The 25,878-nt window shown below is 50.1% G+C and overlaps 1 protein-coding gene across 1 annotated transcript; it reads left to right on the top strand.

Moving 5' to 3' along the window:
- The first annotated feature begins 11,650 nt into the window (after positions 1–11,650).
- LYPD6 (LY6/PLAUR domain containing 6) lies at positions 11,651–21,016 on the top strand. Its single transcript, XM_054381271.1, has 4 exons — positions 11,651–11,768; positions 13,840–13,938; positions 17,990–18,120; positions 20,834–21,016. Exons 1-4 carry the CDS (start codon positions 11,651–11,653, stop codon positions 21,014–21,016), a joined length of 531 nt encoding a protein of 176 aa, XP_054237246.1.
- Positions 21,017–25,878: the final 4,862 nt, after the last annotated feature.

Raw genomic sequence — 25,878 nt, 5'->3', positions numbered from 1 at the left:
CTAGTGGGAGGTGTCCATGCCCTTGGCAGGGGTGTTGGAACTGAATGATCTTTAAGGTTCCTTCCAACCCAAACCATTCTATTGATGAATCTTTGGCATCTTCCACCCTTTGACTACATTTAATTTGATAACATGCTGCAATTTCTTTCCCCCCAGCAGATGCAATGCACAGCCAGATCCTCAGTGCTTCCCTGTGTTTTAAGTCCTTATTAAGTTAAATGTAAGTAGGAAAAATGGTCCAGGATGAGCCCAATTGCTGTTGCTATCCCAAGCCTCACCCAAAATTAATTTAGTGCAGAGGCTCAGGACCTTGTTTTCATCAAATTGTAAAATCATAGAATTGTTTGTGTTGGAAAAGACCTCTAAGATCATTGAGTCCAACTAAACCATGGCCATTAAACCATGTCCCAGAGTGCCATGGCCACAGGTTTCTTGAACACCTCCAGGGATGGTGACTCCACCACCTCCCTGGGCAGCCTGTTCCAATGTCTGACCACTCTTGCTGCAAGGGAATTGTTCCTAATATCCAATCTCCTTCTGTTTTGGAGATCACCACCACTCTGCCCCCAGCCAGCAGCACTTTATGGTGCAGCCACCAACATTAGACCAGCAGTCACAGCCTCCCTTCCCCTTGGGCTAACTGCATGGAGTCTTGCACCTCCTGTTTCTACAAGACTTAGGGAGCAAAAAGGAGCTGCATGCAACATGTGTGCCACACAAACACCATCCCTGCCTTGGACAGAGAAGCCCCTTCAGTTACCCCAGTGAACCTAAATGTTTATTTAGGAGCTAATCCCAGAATCCCAGCATGGTGAGGATCGGAAGGGACCTCTCGAGATCATCTAGTCCAAAGCCTTCCTAAAGCAAGGGCACCCACAGTAGCTTGCCCAGGATCACAATGTCCAGGTGGGTTTGGAATCTCTGCAGAGAAAAAGGCTGCACAGCCTCTCTGGAGGTTGAATTTACACACACACATCCCCCCACCTTGCTCTTTGCAGAGGGACTCAGCCGTTGGAGCTCAGTGACCGTTGTTTTTTGCTTCTTATTAGCAGGAAAATCCCAGGATTTCTGTGCTCACGCCTGGTTTCCTTATCCTCTGTCTGCATGGAGCCGGGCTGTCTGGGGGCTCCCCGCACATTGAGGTCAGCCCATGTGCTGTGGGACATGGGAGGGGCTTCCAAACTTCCCAAAGTGACCCAAATCCTGAGGGTTGGTTGTTGGTTTTTTTTTAACTCAGCATGTTGAGGTCAGAGCTTGCTGCCCCTGCTGCCTCTGTTGTGTGCTGTGCAAAAACCTGGGGGTTAGCTCTTGAAATAATTTATTAGGCCATATTTCTGATCATTTCATAGCCATTTCCCTGCCATTTTCTACCTTCCCCCTCTCTTCTTTTTTTAATATTATATTTAATTAACAACAAAAAAAATCCAGTAATGTCTTTGCACCGCTGTGCTACATATGGTGGGGTGAAGTGAGAAGGAATTCTATCTAACATAGCTAATTTAAATCTAGTTTAGATCTAATTTGAATCTATTTTAGAGCTAATTCAAATCTGGTTTAGACCTAATTTAAATCTATTTTAGAGCTACTTTAAATCTATTTTAGATCTAACTTCAATCTGGTTTAGATCTAATTTAAATCTATTTTAGAGCTACTTTGAATCTCTTTTAGATCTAATTTAAATCTATTTTAGATCTAATTCAGGCCTATTTCAGATCTAATTAAAATCTGTTTTAGATCTAATTTTAACCTGATTTAGATCTATTTTAAATCTATTTTAGCTCTAATTCAAATCTGGTTTAGATCTAATTAAAATCTGGTTTAGATCTAATTTTAACCTAATTTAGATCTAACTTCAATATATTTTAGATCTATTTTAAATCTATTTTAGCTCTAATTCAAATCTGGTTTAGATCTAATTTAAATCTGTTTTAGATCTAATTTTAACCCGGTTTAGATTTAACTTCAATCTATTTTAGAACTAATGTAAATCTATTTTAGATCTAATGTAAATCTATTTTAGATCTAATTTAAATCTATTTTAAATCTAATTTAAATCTAATTTAAATCTGTTTTAGATCTAATTTTAACCCAGTTTAGATCTAACTTCCATCTATTTTCGATCTAACTTCCATCTATTTGAGATCTAACTTCCATCTATTTGAGATCTAACTTCCATCTATTTGAGATCTAATTCCACCCCACTTTAGATCCAATTTAAATCTCTTTTAGATCTAATTTTAATCTATTTTCTGTCTAAAAATTCCATCTAATTTGCCAACGAATTTCCATAAGTTGCATTTCCCTCACCCAAACCTTAGGGCTTGCCTGCTTTTTTTTAATATCTATTTTCAATCTATTTGATGTCTAATTTCAATCTACCTTCTATCTATTGCATCTAATTCAACAATTAAATCCCATCAATCACGTTTTCTCATTCAAACCCCATGGCTGCTTTTTTAAGCTGATTTTTTTTTCGCCCCCCTCCCCTCTGTCATTTACACCAAAGACTAAGCATCCCCAGGACTCAAGTGAAATATATCTGCTTGCTCTCTCCTCTGTGTTCATCTGAAGCCAGACCATCCTCCGGGGAAGCCGGGAACGGAAGCGACATTTGGCTACGACTCATTAAAAGTCGAGAGACTGGGGGCAGAACCTAAGGGGAAGTTAAACTTTAACTCATCAGACTGAAACAAAAAAGAACAAACCAAAACCATCTAAGCAACTCAGGTCGAAACCAGAAGCAAAGTGAGGCTCCTAAATTGCATCTTGTGAAGGATTAAACGGTGTCCGTGGGGAAGGCGGCGGGAGGGGGAACATATTGTGTCCTCCCCCATCCCCTCCCGCCCCCCTTTCCCTTCCCCCTTTCCCTTCCCTGGGATGTGGGCTTTTAGCTCAATGAACGTCAGGCTTGGTAATTAGCAGCAAGGCGATTAGATCGTCCACATCTCTGGCACTAATTTGGGCACTAATTGTGTTTGCTTGTTTAATTACTCTCCGGGCTGGGTCGGTCGTTGAGGAGAGGCAGCGAAGCCCCCGAGCGAGAGGTGCCTCAGGGCAGGCGTTGTCTGTGCTTCACTACATCCCACGCTGTCAGGAGGGTAACCTAAATTTAGCCATTCCCAGGCCCAAAGCACAAAGGAAATTCCCTGAAGGGCAAGTGGAAAGGAGCTGGATTTGAAGGTGGTTCAAAGGAATTCCAAAGTGTGGTGAGGCGTTGGAACCAACAGGCTGGAGAAGAGGAGGCTGAGGGGAGACCTCCTTGCTCTCTACAGCCTCCTGAAAGGAGGTAACCTAAATTTTGCCATTCCCAGGGCCAAAGCACAAAGGAAATTCCCTGAAGGGCAAGTGGAAAGGAGCTGGATTTGATGGTAGTTCCAACGTTAGACATTGGAATGGGCTGCCCAGGGAGGTGGTGGAGTCCCCATCCCTGCGTGTTCAAGAGGGGATTGGATGTGGCACTTGGTGCCATGGTTTAGTAGTCATGAGGTCTTGGGTGACAGGTTGGACTTTAATGATCCTTGAAGTCTTTTCCAACCTTATTGATTCTGTGATTCTGTGAGAAGAGGAGGTTGAGGGGAGACCTCCTTGCTCTCTACAGCTCCCTGAAAGGAGGGTAACCTAAATTTAGCCATTCCCAGAGCCAAAGAACAAAGGAAATTCCCTGAAGGGCAAGTGGAAAGGAGCTGGGTTTTGAAGGTGGTTCAAAGGAATTCCAAAGTGTGGTCAGGCATTGGAACCAACAGGCTGGAGAAGAGGAGGCTGAGGGGAGACCTCCTTGCTCTCTACAGCTCCCTGAAAGGAGGTTGCAGTGAGGTGGGGGTTGGTCTCTTCTCCCTAGTACCAGGTGATAGAAGGAGAGGAAATGGCTCCAGGTTGGACCAGAAGAGCCTTAGGTTGGAGTTTAGGAACAATTTCTTTGCTGCAAGAGTGGTCAGGGATCGGAACAGGCTGCCCAGGGAGGTGGTGGAGTCCCCATCCCTGGAGGTGTTCAAGAAACTTGTGGCCATGGCAATTTGGGACGTGGTTTGATGGCCATGGTGGTGTTGAGGTGATGGTTGGATTTGATGATTTTTAAAGGTCTTTTCCAACCAAATTAATTGTATGACTACTCTGTTCAAACCTTTTCTGATAGGTTTGATAGGCCTCTGGTAGGAACCAAAAGGTGAGATCAACTCAGTGTCAGGAGGATGGGACCAATCTGTTTTCAGTGGACAGGACAAGAGGTATTTAAGGCAAGATTGGATGTGGCACTTAGTGACATGGTCTGGTCAATAGGACATAGGATGCCCTCAGAGGTCTAATCCAGCCTCAACGATTCTGTGATTCTGTGATCTGACAGTTGGACTTGATGATCTATAGAGGTCTTTTTCAACTGAAACGATTCAGTGATCCATCTCCTGTGGGTGGGAGGTGGAGTGACATGAAACACCACAGCTCAGTTGGGCTTGATGATCTTGGAGGTCTCTTCCAACCTGGTTGATTCTGTGACATGAACACGGAATCAGAATCACAGAAACATTCAGGTTGGAAAAGACCCTCAGGATCACCAAGTCCAACCCAGAACCCTACTCTCCACAAAGAGTACAACTGGAGAAATGGCCACAAACCAGGACTTCCTTCATGCCTGGCTTTGGCCAACTGTTTGTGAGGGAACATTTGGTGTCTGACTTATTGTATTTTATATTTTTTCTACTGAAAGGTTGCAGTGTTTGCAGTAAGCTTGCAGCTGGCAGCAGCCCAGCTCATGGCCTTCAGTCAGAGCCAGCTAGCAGGTAGCTACTGAGCTTGTGAGAGGGACAGAAGGGACAAACACATCCTCACGGATAACAGTCACCTCCAACAGCAACCGGAGGTCCGACGTCCATCAGTGCCTCTGCTCAAGGACTTCCTTGGAGGACAGAGAGCTTCCATTGTCCCCAGCACTGGTGACAGCAAGGAGGACATGTCACCACCCTAATGAGACCTGACAAATGGGCAAGTGGACTGCTGCTTGGGGACTGCAATGGTTAATTTCCATAGCGCTGTGTCAGGGCAAAGGGCAGGAAGGAAGTCATCCTGCTGCAGCGAGGGGATGGGGATGTCCTTCCAGCTGAAAGGTGCTGGTGAAGCTGGAAAGATTGAGTTAACTAGGACTTCTGTGTCAGTGCCCAGGACCTTTGCTAAACAGGCTGCATGATCTAAATACCATGTGACGATTTCCCCTAACCCCAATCCTGCCTCCAGCTCGGGCCTGGCCATGCCATTTCCTATTAGCTTGCTGCACACACACTGCTGTGACGTCTGGAGAAGGAGACAAATTCATTCAGAAGGAAAAAAAAGAAGGAAAGAAATGTGTCCCCTTGTGCTGGAGGACATGTCTGGTCTGCAAGCAGAGGGTGAGCACCGTAGTAGCCAATCCAGCAGCAGTAAGTGGTGGAAAGAATATTTCTGTATAGCTCTTCAGAGATTCATTTTGGTTGGAAAAGACCTCAAAGATCATCCAGTCCAACTATCAACCCAACACCACCGTGGCCATTAAACCATGTCCATGGCCACAGGTTTCTTGAACACCTCCAGGGATAGGGACTCCACCACCTCCCTAGGCAGCCTGTTCTAATGTCTGACCACTCCTGCAGCAAAGAAATTGTTTCTAAGCTCCAACCTAAAGCTCTTCTGGTCCAACCTGGGGCCATTTCCTCTCCTTCTATCACCTGATACGAGGGAGAAGAGACCAACCCCCACCTCACTGCAACCTCCTTTCAGGGAGCTGTAGAGATCAGTGAGGTCTCCCTTCAACCTCCTCTTCTCCAGGCTGTTGGTTTTGGCTGAAAGCTGTGAGCTAAAAGCTTTTGTGAGCAAAAGCCAAAGTCTTCATGCCCTTGTTGAAGCTTCTTAGGGCTTACAGGTTTCATGAGAAGAAGCCATATTAGCAGGAAAAAAAAAAAGTCTTTTGGGGTGATTTTGGGGAAAAATGTGAAGTGAAAAAATTTTTTTTCTCGGTCTAATGTTGCATGTATAGGTTGCCCAGGGAGGCTGTGGAGAATCCAACCTTAAAGTGTTCAAAGGCAAGTTCAACAGGGCTTTGAGCAACCTGCTCTGGTAGGAGGTGTCCTTGTCATTGGCAGGGGTTTGGAACTTGATGACCTTTAAGATCCCTTCCATCCCAACCCATTCTATATCTGTATCTATATCTTTACCTATCTCTACATCTGTATCTATTGGTGGACTTGGTAGAGTAGGATTAATGGTTGGGCTCACAGGATGTTAGGGGTTGGAAGGGACCCTTAAAGATCATCAAGTCCAAGCCCTCTGCCAGAGCAGGACTGTAGAATCTAGCAAAGATCACACAGGAACACATCCAGATAGGGCTGGAAAGTCTCCAGAGAAAGAGACTTCACAACCTCTCTGGGGAGCCTGTTCCAGTGCTCTGTGAGCCTCACAGGGAAGTTCCTCCTCATGTTCACAGGATCACAGGATGTCAGAGGTTGGAAGGGACCCAAATACATCATCAAGTCCAACCCCCCTGCCAGAGCTGGACCACAGAATGTAGCTCAGGTCACAGAGGAATGCATCCAGACAGGGCTTGAAAGTCTCTGTCACCTTTACAGTGAAGAAGTTCCTCCTCACGTTGAGGTGGAACCTCCTGTGCTGGAGTTTCTCTCCATTGCCCCTTGTCCTATCCCAGGGTGCAAGTGAGCAGAGCCTGTCCCCTACCTCTTAGCACCCAGCCTTCAGATATCTATAGACATTGATTAGATCACCTCTCAGTCTTCTCTTCTCCAGACTGAACAGCCCCAGGGCTCTCAGCCTCTCCTCACAGGGCAGTGCTCCAGACCCTCAATCATCCTGGTAGCTCTCTGTTGGACTCTCTCCAGCAGATCCCTGTCCCTTGATGCTGAAGGTCTTTTCCAACCTGGATGATTCTCTGCTGTGTGTCTCTATCTGTATCCTCTGTGTCTGTATCCATAGCTATCTTTTAAAGCCAAAAAGGTTTGTGTGTGGGTCCAAAAGCAGAGAGAATGAGCAGGAGCTCAAGACAACCAAGGCAATGTCAGCATCTGGCCAACTGAGCCTCAGGTCCATGGGCATTTAGGCATGAGGAGCACAGAAAGGTGAACAGTCCCTCACAGTTCCCTCACTGAGGTGGGCTCTAGCTGGGACCTCTTCCTCCAGACCCCACAGAGCTCTCATTTCTTTGCTCTTCAAGGTGGCTGGGAGAGGTTTGCTTTATTTCCTTTCTCTTTCTAAGGAGGATCTCATTTTTCCCCTGGCTGATAGGTATCTCTGGAGTCAACCCAATGGAACTTGTGCATTTCCCCCCTTCCTAAGGTTAAAGCAACAATTTTCATGTGCCTTGTGTTATCTGTTTCCCCTCATTATTTGCTGAAACATTTCACAATATTTTAACAAAAGGGCTGTTTTCAGATGAGAGCCAAGGCTAAGGGCAATCTGCTGGTGGCCACTGTGATGCAAGAAAAACATTTGGAACCAGAGGTGGAAGGTTACATCCCCAGCCCTGGAACATCTTTCCTGAAAACAAACCATACCAAACCAAACCAAAAAAAACCAAACAAACAAAACCCCAGACCCCAAAACATCACAAAACAACAAAAGGCATGAAATTTGCTTTATTAAATAATAACAACCAGACTTTCAAAGTCACTTAGGAAATATCTGGGTATTGCAGATCTCTTGGTCAGGCTGGGTGGAAAAACAAACCCAACCTTGTGTGCTCTGGATGGATGCCAGCAGCCAGGGGAAGCCAGTGGCTGCTGCCTGGTTCAGCAGTGTGTCATGGAATCAGGGAATGGTTTGGGTTGGAAGGGACCTCCAAAAGTCATCCAGTCTAATCCTCCTGCAGTCAGCAGGGATATCAGGTTGCTCAGAGCCTTGTAGAGCCTGACCTTGAATACCTCCAGGGATGAGTCCTCGACTTACCTCCCTGGGCAACCTGTTCCAGTGTTCCACCATCCTCATGGCAAAGAATTTGTTCTTAACATCCAATCTAAATCTGCTCTTCTCTAATTACTCGGAATCTCAGCATGGTGAGGGTTGGAAGGGACCTCTGGAGATCATCCAGTCCAACCCCACTGTTGAAGCAAGGGTACCCACAGCAGCTTGCCCAGGATCACAATGGCCAGGGGGGGGTGGAAGCTCTCCAGAGAAGGAGACTCCACAACCTCTCTGGGCAGCCTGCTCCAGGGCTCAGTCACCCTCACACCAAATAAGTTTCTCCTCATCTTCAAATGGAATCTTCTGGATTCCACTTTGTGTCCATTGCCCCTTGTCCTGTCACTGGGCATCAATTGTCCCTCATCCTATCACTCTAGGATTTTGGAAACAGTCCCTCTGCAGCCTTCTTGTAGCCTCTTTCTGGTACTGGAAGGTCACTGTTAGGTCCCTCCAGACCCTTCTATCCTCCAGGCTGACCAACCCCAGCTCCCTTAGCCTATCCTCACAGCACAGGTGTTCCAGCCCTTGCTGCTTTCCTGTCCTGCTTGGTTTTTAAGACACATTTCCATTTTTCAGGAATTGGGATACAGTAATACAAGGATTGTAATTAATGATGTGTTGGTGTTGTCTGCTCCTGCAGGCTAAAGGATTGGGATACTGGGTTGTCCAGGGAGGTGGTTGAGGCCCCATCCCTGGAGGTGTTTGCAGCCAGGCTGGATGAGGCTCTGGCCAGCCTGATGTAGTGTGAGGTGTCCCTGCCCATGGCAGGGGAGTTGGAACTGGATGATCCTTGTGGTCCCTTCCAACCCTGACTGATTCTATGATTCAATGATTACTCTTGGAAGCTACTGGTTTGGGGATGGTTTCATGAGTGGTACCACAGTGGGTATCTGTTTCTGCTTGAATTTAATGCCCTTCATGCAAATATGGTGCATCATTTGTCACCAGCCTCACCATGGGATGAGGGAAGCCACCTCATGGTCTTCATAGATTCGCAGAATGGCTTGAGTTGGAAGGGCCACTAAGGATCATCTTGCTCTAAACCCCCTGTCATGGGCAGGGACACCTCCCCCCAGGCCAGGTTGTTCAGAGCCTCATCCAGCCTGGTCTTAAACACTTCCAGGGATGAGGTGTCCACAGCTTCTCTGGGCAACCCATTCCAGTGTCTCACCACCCTCACAGCAAAGCAGCAGCAGCCAGTCTTAACAGCAGCCAGCTGAGGTGGAGATAACCTGAAGCATCCTCACATTTGCTGGGAGATGTGGAAAGTCAGGTGGAGCTTCTGGTTAGCTCAAAAGGTGCATTTTTGAAGGGTATGAGTCTGTGTTGGAGTTTGGGTCTGGGAGTCCTCTCACTGCTCCTCTGGACATCCCAGTGGGTCTTCAGCTGCTCCATTTCCTTTCCTCCTGGTCTAAAGCAGCAATTTCCCAGTATTCTCTGAAAGAAGCTGTTAAATCCTGCAGCAGTTCAGTGTCTGATGACTCTGATGACCTCCTGAGGTTTTTGCAAGCCAGTCACCAACCAGTTAAATTGTAAGCAATGACAAACCCAACCACTCTTCCCCTCAGCTCCCATCAACAGCTCTGTGGCCAGGGGAAGGTTTGCCAAATCCTTTTTGGAGATGGTTTTCAGCTCTCTGAAGCTGAGCCACAATGACCACACTGCTGACTGTCCCCATGGGAGGACAGCTGACGGGAGGACAGCTGAAAGCTCATCCTGGGTTGGGTGAGAACTACTTTAGTTGGAAAAGACCTCTAAGATCATAGAGTCCAACTGTCAACCCAACACCACCATGGCCCAAAGTGCCATGGCCACAGGTTTCTGGAACACCTCCAGGGATGGGGACTCCACCACCTCCCTGGGCAGCCTGTTCTCTTGCAGGGCTCAGCATTGGAGCCAGTTCTCTATAACATCTGCATCAATGCTCTGGATGAGGGAGTTGAGTTGCACCCTTACTAAGTCTGCAGAGGACACTGAACTGGGTGGGATTTAGACCTAAAGATCCAGGAAAGTGTACAGGTAAGGATCAGTCTGTGGACTCTTCTTTCCTTCCTCCTTTTCCCTTCCCTCCTCCTTTTCCCTTCCCTCCTCCTTTTCCCTTCCCTCCTCCTTTTCCCTTCCCTCCTCCTTTTCCCTTCCCTCCTCCTTTTCGCTTCCTTCCTCCTTTTCCTTTCCTCCTTTTCCTTTCCTCCTTTTCCTTTCCTCCTTTACCTTTCCCTCCTCCTTTTCCTTTCCCTCCTCCTTTTCCTTTCCCTCCTCCTTTTCCTTTCCCTCCTCCTTTTTTTTTCTCTGACACTGGACAGTCTCCTCAGAAAGACTGTGGAGTCTCCTTCTCTGTAGACTTCCAAGACCCATCTGGATGCATTCCTGTGTGACCTGTGCTACATTCTGTGGTCCTGCTCTGGCAGTGGGTTAGACTTGATGATCTTCAGAGTTCTTTTCAGTGGTGCACAGCAATAAGACAAGACACAACAGGTTCAAGCTTGAACAGTGAAGATTTCACCTCAACATGAGGAGAAACTTCATTACAGACAGAGCCCTGGAGCAGGCTTCCCAGAGGGGTTGTGGAGTCTCCTTCTCTGGAGACTTTCCAACCCCACCTGGATGCATTCCTGTGCAGACTCCCCTAAGTGATGCTGCTCTGGCAGGGGGCTTGGACCTGATGATCTCTGGAAGTCCCTTCCAACCTCTCATATACTGTGATACTCTATCTCTCTACTCTGCCCTGCTGAGACCACAGCTGCAATCCTGTGTCCAGTTTGGGGCTCCCCAGGTCAAGAGAGACAGAGACCTGCTGGAGAGAATCCAACAGAGAGCCAGCAGGATGTTTAGGGGACTTGAGCATCTCCCCTGGGAAGAGAGCCTGAGAGCCCTGGGGCTGTTTAGTCTGGAGAAGAGAAGCCTGAGAGGGGATCTGATCAATGGCTCTCAATAGCTGAGGGGTGGGTGTCAAGGGGAGGGGGCCAGGCTCTTTTGGGTGGTGCACAGTGATCAGACAAGGACCAATGGGGTCAAACTAGAACAGAGAAGATTTCAGCTCAGCATGAGGAGAAACTTCTCTGCAGTGAGGGTGACAGAGCCCTGGAGCAGGCTGCCCAGGGGGGTTGTGGAGTCTCCTTCTCTGGAGCCTTTCCAACTCCACCTGGATGCATTCCTGTGCAGACTCCCCTAAGTGCTGCTGCTCTGGCAGGGGGGTTGGACCTGATGATCTCTGGAGGTCCCTTCCAACCTCTCATGGACTGTGATGCTGTGATACTCTTGAGTTATTTGTGGTTAAACCCCTTGGGAGTCTTCATCTATCAGGCCAAGTTGACAAGTGGTGTTAAGACCCAAAGGATTTCTCATAATTCAAAACAAATGGGAACAAAGGTACTGTGCCACTGTGATCTCCAGAGGTCCCTCCAACCCCTACCATCACAGTATATGAGAGGTTGGAAGGGACCTCCAGAGATCATCAGGTCCAAGCCCCCTGCCAGAGCAGCAGCACTTAGGGGAGTCTGCACAGGAATGCATCCAGGTGGGGTTGGAAAGGCTCCAGAGAAGGAGACTCCACAACCCCCCTGGGCAGCCTGTTCCAGGGCTGTGTCACCCATCCTGTGATCCTGCTGGGCTGCTGGTGGCCAAGCTCCTCAGGGGGGTTCACTCTGCTCACCTGGTTCTCTGCTCTCACCCAGGTGAGTTCCTCGGCCCCAGCGCAGGAGGAGGTCCTGGCGGGGCGATGGCCTCGCAGCCCTCGCTGGCACAGCTGCTGCTGCTGAGCCTGCTGACCAGCTGCCTGCCAGCCGTGCAGCCCAGGGACTTCACCATCAAGGACATCATCTACCTCCACCCTTCCAGTAAGCCACCTCCACAAGGGCTGCAAAGCCATGGGCGTGGGGGTGAGGACGAGGGAGAGACCCTTGGGACGGCAGCAGGAACAGCAAGGGGGGCTGGGGGTGGGGGGAGGGCAGAGGGTAGCTGAGCAAAGCTTAAAGGAATGTCCCAGGAACTCATCAAAGCAAGTGGAGGTGAAAACAGAATGTTGGTGAGACCAACCTGCATTCAGTTCTGGAGTTCCTTTTACAGGAAGGATCTGGAGGTGCTGGAAGGTGTCCAGAGAAGGGCCATGAGGATGAGCAGAGGGCTGGAGCTGCTCTGCTATGAGGACAGACTGAGAGAGTTGGGGCTGTTCAGTCTGGAGAAGAGAAGGCTCCCAGGAGACCTTCTTGTGACTTTCCAGCATCTTAAGGGGGTTTAATGTCCACAGGTTTCTTGAACACCTCCAGGCATGGGGACTCCACCACCCTGGAATAGGGCAGCCTGTTCCAATCGCTGACCACTCTTGCAGCAAAGAAATTGTTCCTAAGCTCCAACCCAAAGCTCTCCTAGTCCAGCTTGGGACTATTTCTTGCCTTCTATCACCTGGTACTAGGGAGAAGAGACCAACCCCCACCTCACTGCAACCTCCTCTCAGGGAACTGTAGAGAGCAATTAGGTCTCCCCTTGGCCTCCTCTTCTCCAGGCTGTTGGGTTTGGCTGAAAGCTGTGAGCTAAAAGCTTTTGTGAGCAAAAGCCAAAGTCTTCATGCCCTTGTTGAACCTTCTTAGAGATTATAGGTTTCTCTTGCAGCAAGGAAATTGTTCCTCATATCCAACCTAAGCCTCCCCTGGCACAATTTCAGACCATTTCCTCTCATTCTATCACCTGATACTAGGGAGAAGAGACCAACCCCCACCTCACTCAACTTCCTTGCAGGGAGCTGTAGAGAGCAATGAGCTCTCCCCTGAGCCTCCTCTTCTCCAGGCTGAACACCCCTAGTTCTTTCAGCTGCTCCTCACCAGCCCTGTTCTCCAGACCCTTCCCCAGCTTTGTTGCTCTCCCCTGGACTCACTCCAGCCCCTCAATGTCCTTCTTGGAGTGAAGGGCCTCAAACCTGAACCCAGCACTCTGGGTGTGCAGAGCAAAGGGCACAACCACTCCCCTGCTCCCGCTGCTGCTGAGAGGATTTTTTTACATGTCAGGGCCAACCTGCCGAGGCTGACAGGTGTCAACGTAGCAAGCCCTGTCTGAAGGGAACAAAAGTCTCTGTGTCACAGTATCACACAATATCAGAGTACATCAGAGGTTGGAAGGGACCTCCAGAGATCATCAGGTCCAACCCCCCTGCCAGAGCAGCAGCACTTAGGGGAGTCTGCACAGGAATGCATCCAGGTGGGGTTGGAAAGGCTCCAGAGAAGGAGACTCCACAACCCCCCTGGGCAGCCTGCTCCAGGGCTCTGTCACCCTCACTGCAAAGAAGTTTCTCCTCATGCTGAGCTGAAATCTTCTCTGGTCAAGTTTGAACCCATTGGTCCTTGTCTGATCACTGGGAACCACCCAAAAGAGCCTGGCCCCCTCCCCTTGACACCCACCCCTCAGCTATTGAGAGCCATTGATCAGATCCCCTCTCAGGCTTCTCTTCTCCAGACTAAACAGCCCCAGGGCTCTCAGGCTCTCTTCCCAGGGGAGATGCTCAAGTCCCCTAAGCATCCTGCGGGCTCTCTGTTGGATTCTCTCCAGCAGGTCTCTGTCTCTCTTGAACTGGGGAGCCCCAAACTGGACACAGGATTGCAGCTGTGGTCTCAGCAGGGCAGAGTAGAGAGGCAGAAGAACTTCCCCAGCCCTGCTGGACACCTTTCTTGCTGCACCCCAGGATCCCATTGGCTCTCTTGGCCACCAGGGCACATTGTTGTTCCATGCAGAACTTGCTGCCCACCAGCACTCCAAGGTCTTGCTCTGTGGAGCTGCTTTCCAGCAGGGCAGCCTCTAACCTGTCCTGGTGCCTGTTGTTATTGCTCCCCAGCTGTAGGACCTTGGGTGCCTCCCCAAGGCAGGGCAGAACAGGATTTCCTGCCTTGTTTGACCTGCACCTTGCCTCTTCCTTTGCAGCCACGCCGTATCCTCAGGGATTTAAGTGCTTCACCTGCGAGAAGGCAGCGGATAACTACGAGTGCAACCGATGGGCTCCCGATGTCTATTGTCCAAGAGGTAACCCAGCTGCAAGCTTAGTGCTTGCCTTGACCCCCCCACCTGACAGCAACCCCTCCCTGCCCTCCCCACCCCACGGGACAGCACTGAGCTCCCATTATTCCCAGGGAGCCTCCTGGGATGCTGGGGGTTGCTGCTTTCCCCCTGCTAAGCCTCCTCGAGGGGAGCGGTGTGTAAGTGATAGGAGTAATCCTTTAAGCTTTGCTGTCCCTTTGGATGGATGAAGTTGAGGTCTTTCATCTCCTCCCCGTCCTCCTCTAGCTCAGCTGGAAATTAAATCAGGCTGACATGGGCTTAAGGGTTGTGTTTCTCTTACTGCTGAGGCAGGAGCAGTCTCTTTGCTTTGTTCACTTCCCTCCCCCCCCCGGCACAAGCCCAGGTTGCCTCTTTTCAGCTGGCATGGGGTTATGTTTGGGTTGTATTTTGGGCTCAGAATTCCCACTGGAGTCTGAAGTTGGGAGCAGCTCAGAGGGGACTTTGGAATACAGGCACCCAAAGAGCAGATCCATGTGTCAGTGAGATCCACAGACCTCCCCCTCCCTTACCATTTCTCTGTTTGAGACACTCACAAGGCATCAAGAATCAGAGAATCCTGAGTTTGGAGGCACCACAAGGATCACAGGATCAGATTGTATCAGAGGCTGGAAGGGACCTCAAGAGATCATTGAGACCACCCCCCCGCCAGAGCAGGATCACTGAGGGTAGTCCACACAGGAATGCATCCAGGAGGGGTTGGAAAGGCTCCAGAGAAGGAGACTCCACAACCTCTCTGGGCAGCCTGTTCCAGGCCTCCAGCACCCTAACAATAAACAACTTTCTCCTCATCTTCAGATGGAACCTCCTGGCTTCCAGTTTGCGCCCTTTGCCCCTTGTGCTGTCCCTGGGCACCACTGAGCAGAGTCTGGCCCCAGCCTCATGCCGCCCACAGCTCCTTTAGCTCTTGCTGAGCATTGCTCAGCTCCCCTCTGGGGCTGCTCTTCTGCAGGCTCCACAGCCCCAGGGCTCTCAGCCTTTCCTCCTCACAGAGATACTCCAGGCCCCTCAGCATCTTCATAGCCTCCACTGGATTCTTTCCAGCAGTTCCCTGTCTCTCTTGAACTGGGGAGCCCAGAACTGGACCCAGGATGCCAGATGTGGCCTCTCTAGGGCAGAGTAGAGGGGGAGGAGAGCCTTCTTCAACATGCTGCCCACACTTTTCTTAGTGCACCTTCAGGAGACCATTTTTGGCCACAAGGGCACACTGCTTGCTTATAGTGAATTTGTTGCTCATCAGACCTCTGGGTCTCCAGGTCTGGAGAGCAGAGCTTGTACCTAGTGGCTGTTTAGGGGAGGGGATGCCCATGCTGGTGCAGAAGTAAAAGGCCTTGGGGGTGCTGGTGGATGAGAAGCTCACATGAGCCAGCAGTGAGCACTTGCAGCCCAGAAAGCCAACCAGAGCCTGGGCTGCATCAGGAGAAGTGTGGCCAGCAGGGCCAGGGAGGTGATTCTCCCCCTCTGCTCAGCTCTGGTGAGACCCCACCTGGAGTGCTGCATCCAGTTCTGGAGCCCCTATTACAAGAGGGATATGGACATGCCGGAAGGTGTCCAGAGGATGATCAGAGAGCTGGAGCTGCTCTCCTATGAGGACAGATGGAGACAATTGGGGTTGAAGAGAAGGCTCCCAGGAGACCTTCTGGTGGCCTTCCAGTGCCTGTGATTCTCTCTGTAACTCACCAGCTGTGTTCAGCCAGCCCAGAGCTGCTAGTTCTGGTCACCATCCCTCCTGCCTGCTTGTACCAACACCCACTCTGCACTCAGGGATCTTTATTTTGTGGGCTTTCAGTGATGGGAAGGAGCTGGAAATCCAAATCTGCCTTTAGTCTTCAGCCCAGAGGGCTTCTTATCTCCTCTAACCTGGAGGGATCTGATCATGTTGTACTCCAGGCACAGCACCTCAGTGCCCAGGCTGCCCCATGTGGCGGGTTAAAATTCCTCCCCCACCCCAACATAAAATTGCCAGAGCAGCTCAGTGGGAAAGTAAATGAAGCCAGCAAAACTACCATCTAAGGTATGGAATGTAATCAATATGTACTGGTGGTGTCCCCCTGGGATCAGTGCTGGGCCCCATCCTCTTCAGTATCTTTATTGATGATCTGAACAAGGGGATTGAGTCCATCATCAGTAAGTTTGCAGATGACACCCCCAAGTTAGGAGCAGGTGTGGATCTCTTGGAGGGTAGGAGGGCCCTGTAGAGGGACCTTGACAGGCTGGATGGGTGGGACAGAGCCCAATGGGATGAGATTCAGCAAGGCTAAGTTCTACACTTCAGCCACAACCACCCCAGGCAGTTGTGGGGACAGGCTGGGGACAGACTGGCTGGAGAGCAGACAGGCAGAGAGGGACCTGGGGGTGCTGGTTGACAGCAGCTGAACAGGAGCCAGCAGTGTGCCCAGGTGGCCAAGAAGGCCAATGGCATCCTGGCCTGCATCAGGAATTGTGTGGCCAGCAGGAGCAGGGAGGTCATTCTGCCCTGTGCTCAGCTCTGGTTAGACCACACCTTGAGTACTGTGTCCAGTTCTGGGCTCCTCAGTTCAAGAGAGATGTTGAGATGCTGGAACTTGTCCAGAGAAGGGCGACAAAGCTGGGGAGGGGTCTGGAGCACAGCCCTGTGAGGAGAGGCTGAGGGAGCTGGGGGTGTTCAGCCTGGAGAAGAGGAGGCTCAGGGGAGACCTCATTGCTCTCTACAACTACCTGAAGGGAGGTTGTGGCCAGGTGGGGGTTGGTCTCTGCTCCCAGGCAACCAGCAGCAGAAGGAGGGGACACAGTCTCAAGCTGTGCCAGGGGAGGCTGGAGGTGAGGAGAAAGTTCTTCACAGAGGGAGAGATTGCACATTGAGATGGGCTGCCCAGGGAGGTGGTGGAGTCACCATCCCTGGAGGTGTTCAAGAGAAGCCTGGCTGAGGCACTTAGTGCCATGGTCTGGTTGATTGGATAGGGCTGGGTGATAGGTTGGACTGGATGAGCTTGGAGGTCTCTTCCAACCTGGTTGATTCTATGATTCTGTGAAACTCCCCTCTCCCTCCCACCACCCCTCTGGGGGTGAGACCAGAGACCCATCCAGTGCAAGAGTGGTCACAGAGGTGTAACTGCTGAGACAGCAATCACCGTGTTGCAGCACAGCAGGGAACTGGGCAGAAGGGCTTTGAGGCTCTGTTGAAGTGGGAGCAAAGCCAGGAGATGAAACCAGAGCAGGTTGCTCAGAGCCCCATACAACCTGACCGGGATGGTCCCAGGCATGGTTTGAGTTGGAAGGGACCCTTCATGGTCATCTAATCCACACACACCCCCCTCCCAGCACTCAGCAGGGACATCTGCAACTAGAGCAGGTTGCTCAGAGCCACAAACAACCTGACCTGCCATGGTTCCAGGCATGGGGCATCTCCCACCCCTCTGGGCAACCTGGGACAGGGTCTCACCACCCTCAAGGTAACAAATTTCTTCCTTTTCTTTAGTCTGAATCTCCCTCTTTTAGTTCAAACCATCACCCTTTGTCCTTTCACAGCTAAAAACCTCTGTCCCAACCTTTCTTCAAGGCTCCCTTTATGCACTGAAAGGCCACCAGAAGCTCTCCCACTTCTGGGCAAGGTCGTGGGAGAAGCTCAAAGCCATCACGCAGAGTGCTCCCCTTGGAGTAAAAACTGTGAGCTTCCCCTCTGGCTGCAGGAGAACCTGGAAAAACCAGGGAGGGCTGCACGCTGCAGGCCTTTTGAAGGAAGTTTGAAGGAAGCCAGCACACCAGGAGCCTCCAGCCTCTGGTGATAAGCCAAGTCTGCTTGCTGTGGCTATCACTCTTGAGTTAAGAGCAGGTCAAAGATATGAGAGAGGTCTGGAGGGTTTTATTGCCTCACGAGTAACACGTTCTGCTGGCAGCCTCGCTCAGCCCTGCCTAAAATGCCTATTCCTTGCTGTTTTCAGGCTGTCACCAAAGCCAGATTTGACAGAGGAAGGTTTGTTGTGGGGTTTTTTTTTTTTGGTTTTTTTTTTTTTTGGTTTGGGTTTTCTTGTCTTTCTAGACACAAGGTACTGCTTTAGCCAGCACATGATGAAAGCCACCGGGGAGAGCGTGTCGGTCACCAAGCGCTGTGTGCCGCTAGAGGACTGCCTGTCCACGGGGTGCACCTATGTGAAGCATGAAGAATACAAGGTATGAAGTTAAAAACAAACCAAAAAATAAAATAAATAAATAATAATAAAAAAAACCAAACAACCCTTTTTCTCTTCTGGAAAGTGAGCAGAATCTTTCTGCCCTCCACCAGAATCCTTCTTCTGCCCTCCACCAGAATCCTGACAGCGTCATTCCACGCCTTGAATAGAATCATAGAATTGGTAGGGTTGGAAGGGAACTCACAAGGAGCATCCAGTTCCAACCCCCTCCCACCACCTCCCCTGCCACGGGGTTGCTCAGAGCCACATCCAGCCTGGCTGCAAAAACCTCCAGGGATGGGGCTTCTACCACCTCCCTGGGCAACCTGTGCCAGTGTCTCATTTGATTTTGGGACTTCACTCACCAGAAGGACATTGAGGGGCTGGAGTGTGTCCAGAGAAGGACAATGAAGGTGGTGTCTCACCACCCTCACTGGAAACAATTTCTTCTTCATCTCCAGTCTCAATCTCCCCTCATTCAGCTCAAAGCCCTTGTCCCTCATCCCGTCACTACAAGCCTTGCAAAAAGTCCCTCCTCAGCTTTCCTGTACCCCGCTTCAGGTACTGGAAGGCTGCTCTAAGGTCTCTTTGGAGACTTCTCTTCCCCAGGCTGAACAGCCTCAACTCTCAGCCTGTCCCCATAGAGGAGGTTCTCCAGCCCTCTGATCATCTCTGTGGCCTTCTCTGGATCCACTCCAACAGTTCCATTGTCCTTCTTGTGCTGGGGCACCAGAGCTGGGCACAGTATGGCAGGTGGGGTCTCAGCAGAGCAGAGCAGAGCAGAGGGGCAGAATCCCCTCCCTGTGCTGCTGCTCTCCCTGCCTTGGCTGCAGCCCAGCACACAGCTGCCTGCTGGGCTGCCAGTGACCACTGCTGGCTCATGGTGAGTTTGTCATCAGCTAACACCCCCAAGTCCTTCTCCTTCAGACTGCTCTTGAGCCACTCTTCACCCAGCCTATATTTATGGTTAGGACTGCCCCAACCCAGGTGCAGGACCTTGCACTTGGCCTTGGTGAACTTCATGAGGCTGGCTTGGGCCCACCTCTGAAGACTGTCCAAGTCCCTCTGGATGGATCCCATCCCTCCAACATGTCAAATGCTTGGTGTCAGCAGCAGACTTGCTGAGGTTGCTTTGATCCCACTGTCCATATCACCAACAAGTAACCTCTTTAAAATGGATGTGGCCTCCTTGCTTTAGCCAAGGTAGTGCTCCTGCATGGGTGAGGTTCTCACAGTGAGTGGATTGAAAGAAAAAAAAGGGGGAAAAATAAAGAAAAGAAAATTTTAACAATGAGGATAAAAAGGAAAAAAGAAGGAAAAAAAAGAAAAAAGGGAGGAAAAAAATAAAATAAGGTCCCCAGGGAGGTGGTAGAATCCCCATCCCTGAAGGTGTTTCCAAGAGGCAGAGAAGTGGTGCTGAGGGCCATGGTTTAGCCCCAGACTTGGCAGACTTAGACTACGGTTGGACTCCATGATCTCAAAGGTCTTTTCCAACCAAAAGAATTTCATGGTGCTGTGACAATAACAAAGAAAAAGGGGGGGGGGGGGGGGGGAAATCAGAGTGGCCACTCTGCTCCTTTGTCAATACCATTTTATTTTGCCCCACATCTTTATTTAGTGAGATTGATGTTTTTGAAGGTTAAACCCATCTTTATTCAGGGAGATTGGTGTTTAAGGTCAGAATCCATTTAATTCAGGGAGATTGGTGTTTTTGAAGGTCAGAACCCATCTTTATTCAGGGAGATTGGTGTTTTGGAAGGTCAGAACCCATCTTGATTCAGGGAGATTGGTGTTTTGGAAGGTCAGAACCCATCTTGATTCAGGGAGATTGGTGTTTTGGAAGGCTAGAACCCATCTTGATTCAGGGAGATTGGTGTTTTGGAAGGTCAGAACCCATCTTGATTCAGGGAGATTGGTGTTTTGGAAGGTCAGAACCCATCTTGATTCAGGGAGATTGGTGTTTTGGAAGGTCAGAACCCATCTTGATTCAGGGAGATTGGTGTTTTGGAAGGTCAGAACCCATCTTGATTCAGGGAGATTGGTGTTTTGGAAGGTCAGAACCCATCTTGATTCAGGGAGATTGGTGTTTTGGAAGGTCAGAACCCATCTTGATTCAGGGAGATTGGTGTTTTGGAAGGTCAGAACCCATCTTGATTCAGGGAGATTGGTGTTTTGGAAGGTCAGAACCCATCTTGATTCAGGGAGATTGGTGTTTTGGAAGGTCAGAACCCATCTTTATTCAGGGAGATTGGTGTTTTGGAAGGTCAGAACCCATCTTGATTCAGGGAGATTGGTGTTTTGGAAGGTCAGAACCCATCTTGATTCAGGGAGATTGGTGTTTTGGAAGGTCAGAACCCATCTTGATTCAGGGAGATTGGTGTTTTGGAAGGTCAGAACCCATCTTGATTCAGGGAGATTGGTGTTTTGGAAGGTCAGAACCCATCTTGATTCAGGAGATTGGTGTTTTGGAAGGTCAGAACCCATCTTGATTCAGGGAGATTGGTGTTTTGGAAGGTCAGAACCCATCTTGATTCAGGGAGATTGGTGTTTTGGAAGGCTAGAACCCATCTTGATTCAGGGAGACCGATGTTTTTGAAGGTCAGAACCCATCTTGATTCAGGGAGATCGGTGTTTAAGGTCAGTACCCATCTTTCTTCAATGAAATTGGTGGGGTTTTTTGGGGGGGAGGAAGCTCAGAAGCCACTTTCTTTCAGATCTGCACCTCCTGCTGTGAAGGCAGCATCTGCAACCTGCCACTGCCGCGGAACACAACGGACGCCGTGTTCACCACCCTCTCCCCCCTCAACAAAACACAGAGACTCTCACATCCCATCCTGCTGACCACAGCCTGTCTCTGGCTGGGGTTGATGTCACAGCACTGGGGCACGGACAGCTGAGACCATCTGGGTGAGGACATCTGCGTGAACCTTCTGCCTCACCCTCTGGAGCCTGCGCCTCGGAGCCGTCTCGGAAAGATTGGGAGTTTTCCCCTTCTTATTTTATTTTGTGTTGGTGATGAACAAGGGAGCCTGGATGTAGACCTAGCTGCAGGGGGTAAACCCATCACACATTTTGTCTCCTGTTTGCTGAAGAAACTCATGCAAAACCTTCCCAGAATCCATGGCTGAGGGCAATGAATCCATGGCTGGGAACAGCTAACCTAAGTTGGAAAGGGTCAAACCACCACAGGTTTCTCTTCTGTTCTTTGAAGAACCTCATGCAAGACGTTCCCAGAATCCACAGGGGAGAGCAGTGAATCCCTTTTTCTTCAATGTCTGTTCTTTTCTCTGTGAAGAAATGTTGTTTAAAAGCACTCTGCCCCTGCCAGCTGCTAGTAGCACTTACTCACCTGAACCTTTCCTCTTGCAACTTGGCAGAGCACTAACTCCAGCGTCTCCTTAACCTGCTTCCAGAGCACACAGGAAATAACAGAGACTCAGAATGTCCTCCCCTCACCTCCTGCTCCTCTTGGAGAGCACAGCAGTGTGTGGAAGGGGCGAGGCCAAAGGAGCAGCAGCAGTTTGGATCAGGCCAGGTGCTTCCTCTGAGGTTGTCCAGCAGCAGTCAATGCTGCAACGCTGCGCACTGTGATGGGCAGAAGATCGCTGTGGTTTAAATCAAACCAGAGCAACTCTAACAGCTCTGCTCCTGAAGTGTGAGAAGAGGGCAGGAGGTGGGCATGGAGCCCCTGACCCTCAGCTGGGAGGAGGAAGGGGGCTGGAGAGCTGGTGGTGTCCATGTTGAGGTGCTGGTACCTACAGAGCCAACTGCTTCACAGTGCTTTGGGGGTTTAGATGCTTTCATATCATAGCATCCAGTCCTATAGCTTGAGAATTCATGGTGGGCATGGAGCCCCTGACCCTCAGCTGGGAGGAGGAAGGGGTCTGGAGAGCTGGTGGGTGGCCATGCTGAGATGCCAGTACCTACAGAGCTGGTGGTGCCCATGCTGAGATCCTGGTGCCTACAGAGCTGGTGGTGTCCATGGGGAGATCCTGGTGCCTGCAGAGCTGGTGGTGTCTATGGGGAGATCCTGGTGCCTGCAGAGCTGGTGGTGTCCATGGGGAGATGCTGGTACCTACAGAGCTGGTGGTGTCCATGGGGAGATCCTGGTGCCTGCAGAGCTGGTGGTGTCTATGGGGAGATCCTGGTGCCTGCAGAGCTGGTGGTGTCCATGGGGAGATGCTGGTACCTACAGAGCTGGTGGTGTCCATGGGGAGATGCTGGTACCTACAGAGCTGGTGGTGTCCATGGGGAGATCCTGGTGCCTGCAGAGCTGGTGGTGTCCATGGGGAGATGCTGGTACCTACAGAGCTGATTCCCACTGCTCTGGGGCTGTTTAGCTTGGAGAAGAGGAGGCTCAGGGGAGACCTCATTGCTCTCTACAACTACCTGAAAGGAGGTTGTAGCCAGGTGGGGGTTGGTCTCTGCTCCCAGGCAACCAGCACAGAACAAGAGGACACAGTCTCAAGCTGTGCCAGGGGAAGTTTAGGCTGGAGGTGAGGAGAAAGTTCTTCACAGAAAGAGTAATTGGCCACTGGAATGTGCTGCCCAGGGAGGTGGTGGAGTCCCCATCCCTGAAGGTGTTCAAAAAAAGCTTGGCTGTGGCACTTGGAGCCATGGTTGAGTTGTCAGGAGGTGTTAGGTATTAGGTAATAGGTTGGACTTAATGATCTCTGAGGTCTTTTCCAACCTGGGTGATTCTGTGATTCAGATGTTCTCATATGATGGCACCCAGCCCTACAGCTTGAGAATTCATCCTGAATAACTTCTGGTACTTTATTTAATGGTGGGCATGGAGTCCCTGAGCCTCAGTAGGGAGGAGGAAGGGGTCTGGAGAACTGGTGGGTGTCCAGTTTGAGATGCCGGTGCCCAAGTGGTTCCCACTTCCCAGGAGCTTTAGATCATAGAATCACAGAATTGTCAGGGTTGGAAGGGACCAGTTCCAACCCCCTGCCATGGGCAGGGACACCTCACACTGGATCAGGCTGGCCAGAGCCTCATCCAGCCTGGCCTTAAACACCTCCAGGGATGGGGCCTCAACCACCTCCCTGGACAACCCATTCCAGGCTCTCACCACTCTCATGGGGAAGAACTTCTTCCTTACATCCAGTCTGAATCTCCCCACTTCCAGCTTTATTCCATCCCCCCCCAGTCCTGTCACTACCTGAGATCCTAAAAAGCCCCTCCCCAGACGTTTTCATATGATGGAAACCCAGTCCTACAGCTTGAGACTTCATCCTGACCCACTTCTGACCAGATGATCCTTGGGGATCCTTTCCAACGTGGCATTCTGTGATTAAGGAACTTCCTCTTTGGAGTGTGGCCTCCTAGCAGCCACAGCTGTACCTTGGGGACCCTGTGCTGCTCGTTTTGCTGGGAAATGAGGGCTGCTATATTTATTTTTGTGTGTTGGGTAGGATCTGAAGCACTTCAAAGAGTCCTTCAAAGGCTGCCATGGGCCAGGTTAAAAGAAAAAAGTAATAAAAGGTTGTTTTGCAAGTGGGAGATAGATAAAATGATCATTAAATAGATACAGGTGTAAGGTTTTGCATCATGTATGGAAACAAAGCAACTTTATTTTGCAGGTCAGTAATGAAAGCAGCATCTCATGGACTTTTAATAATTAAATTTTGGGGGGGGTTGAGGTTTTTGGGGGTTGGCTTTTCTTTTGTTGTTGTTGGTTTGTTGTTTTAATTTTTTTTTTTTTTTAATCCACCACAGTCAATTTTTCTTTCCTGAGTTGATTTTTGGCTCCTCCTGCTCTCAGGTCACTTGTGATTTACCAAGTGACAGCATGCCCTGGGCTCTGAAAGTGCTTTTGGCTTTTGAGAAATGAGAAGTAGATGAAGGACACCAAAGCTTTGTGAAGGGCTCCTAAAGATACTGACAAGCCCTCATCCAGCACCATCTGTGCTGGACAACATTAATTGTCAGAAGGTTGCAGATCTGAGCATCCAAGGTGCTGTCTTGAGGTCTGTGGCCTTATTTTTGGGGAAAGGCTCAATGACCTCACTCAAACTGTCCTTTAGAAACCAGCAGGGGCAGGGAGGGGATTCTGCCCCCCTGCTGTGCTCTGCTGAGGCCCCACCTGCAGACTTGCCCAGTTGAGCTGCTACCTCCAGCTGTGGTATGAGGATTATGGACATGGAGATCAAGTGGGGAGCTGGCTTGGACTTGTCCCTGTGCCAGCAGGTTGGTGTGGCCAGGGAGCTGTTGGGGTTTATTTTGTGAAGCACACAAATGCTGAGCTGCACCCTATTTATTTTTTAGGCTCCCTGTACGTGGTGGTGTTCCTCAATGCCTGTTTAACTGCTGTAAATGCTGTACATTTGTACAAATAAAGGTTCTAAGGATTCAGATGATGCCTGAGGTGTCTGATACCAACAGGTTGTTGCCATCACCAGCTCAACAGCGAGGTGTCACCCCCCTCATGATGGGTTGTCACCTGGCTTGTGTCAGCAATATCATGGCCAGCAGGAGTAGGGCAGTGACTGTCCCTGTACTCAGCACTGGGGAGGCCACACCTTGAATTCTGGGGTCAGTTTTGGGGCCCTCACTCCAAGAAGGACATTGAGGGGCTGAAGGGGTTCCGGAGAAGGGCCACAAAGCTGGGGAAGGGCCTGGAGAAGAGGGCTGGTGAGGAGCAGCTGAGGGAACTGGGGTTTAGTGTGGAGAAATGGGGGCTCAGGGGAGACCTTCTGGCTGTCTACAACTCCCTGAGGAGAGGTGGGAGGGAGGTGGAGATTGGTGCCTCCTCCCATGTAACAAAGGATACGACAAGAGGAAACAGCCTCAGGTTGCACCAGGGGGGGTTTAGGTTGGACATCAGGACAATTTCTTCCCCAGAAGGGTTCTCAGGTCTGGAACAGGCTGCCCAGGGCAGTGGTGGATTCTCCACCCCTGGAGGGGGTCTCAAAGCCCTGTAGATGTGGTGCTGAGGGCCATGGTTGAGTGGTGACCTGGCAGGGGTGGGTTAAGGGTTGGACTGGACGATCTTAAAGGTCTTTTCCAACTAAAACAATTCTGTGATTCTATGGAAACAGCTCACTAAGCAAAATTTTGAGATTTCTCCATGAAACTCAGTTGTTTTGGGTTTTTTTTTGTTTGTTTGGGGTTTTTGTTGTTGTTAGGGTTTTTTTTTTCCCCTCCAGAACAATTTCCTCTGTCCATTTCCCCCAGAAACAAACAAGTTCACCTCTTAGCACATTCTACCAGGGACCACTTCATCTCTAGGGGCTGTGCCTGTGTCTCTTTTTTAAAGACACCAACCCCTCCCCAAAAGCCCAACCCTCAGCTTTTCTCCAAGCTTTTTCCAACCTGCTGTGGGTTTTTTAGCAGCAGCGGGATTACTTTCTCAGTGAAGCAGAACACCCAGCTCCATGAAATTTCAGTCTCCTAATCCTGTTAGCTTTCCCCTGCCAGACCCTGCGCCGGTGAGACCTTTGTGTTTGTGCAGCTCCTGAAAGAGCAGCCTGAGCCTGCCTGCAGAAAAACAAAACCAGAAGAATTAAAGCAAGAGTTGCCACTGCCAAGGTGAAGGGAGGCTGCTGTAAAGCCCAGAGATGAGAAAAGCCACAAGCAGTTGGCAACTGTTGGGGTTTGATGGGGACTGAGGGTTTCATGTGGATTGAGTCTGGAGAAGGCTGCCAGGAGACTTTCTTGTGGCCTTCCAGTATCTGAAGGGAGCTACAAGAAAGCTGGAGAGGGACTTTTTAGGGTGTCAGGGAGTGATAGGACTGAATAGAATCATAGAGTCATA

The sequence above is a fragment of the Indicator indicator genome, chromosome 5, assembly GCF_027791375.1.
Source record: "Indicator indicator isolate 239-I01 chromosome 5, UM_Iind_1.1, whole genome shotgun sequence".
Classification (NCBI taxonomy): Eukaryota; Metazoa; Chordata; class Aves; order Piciformes; family Indicatoridae; genus Indicator; species Indicator indicator.
Note: the sequence above shows the minus strand (reverse complement) of the source record. Positions and strands in the feature narration are given on the sequence as shown.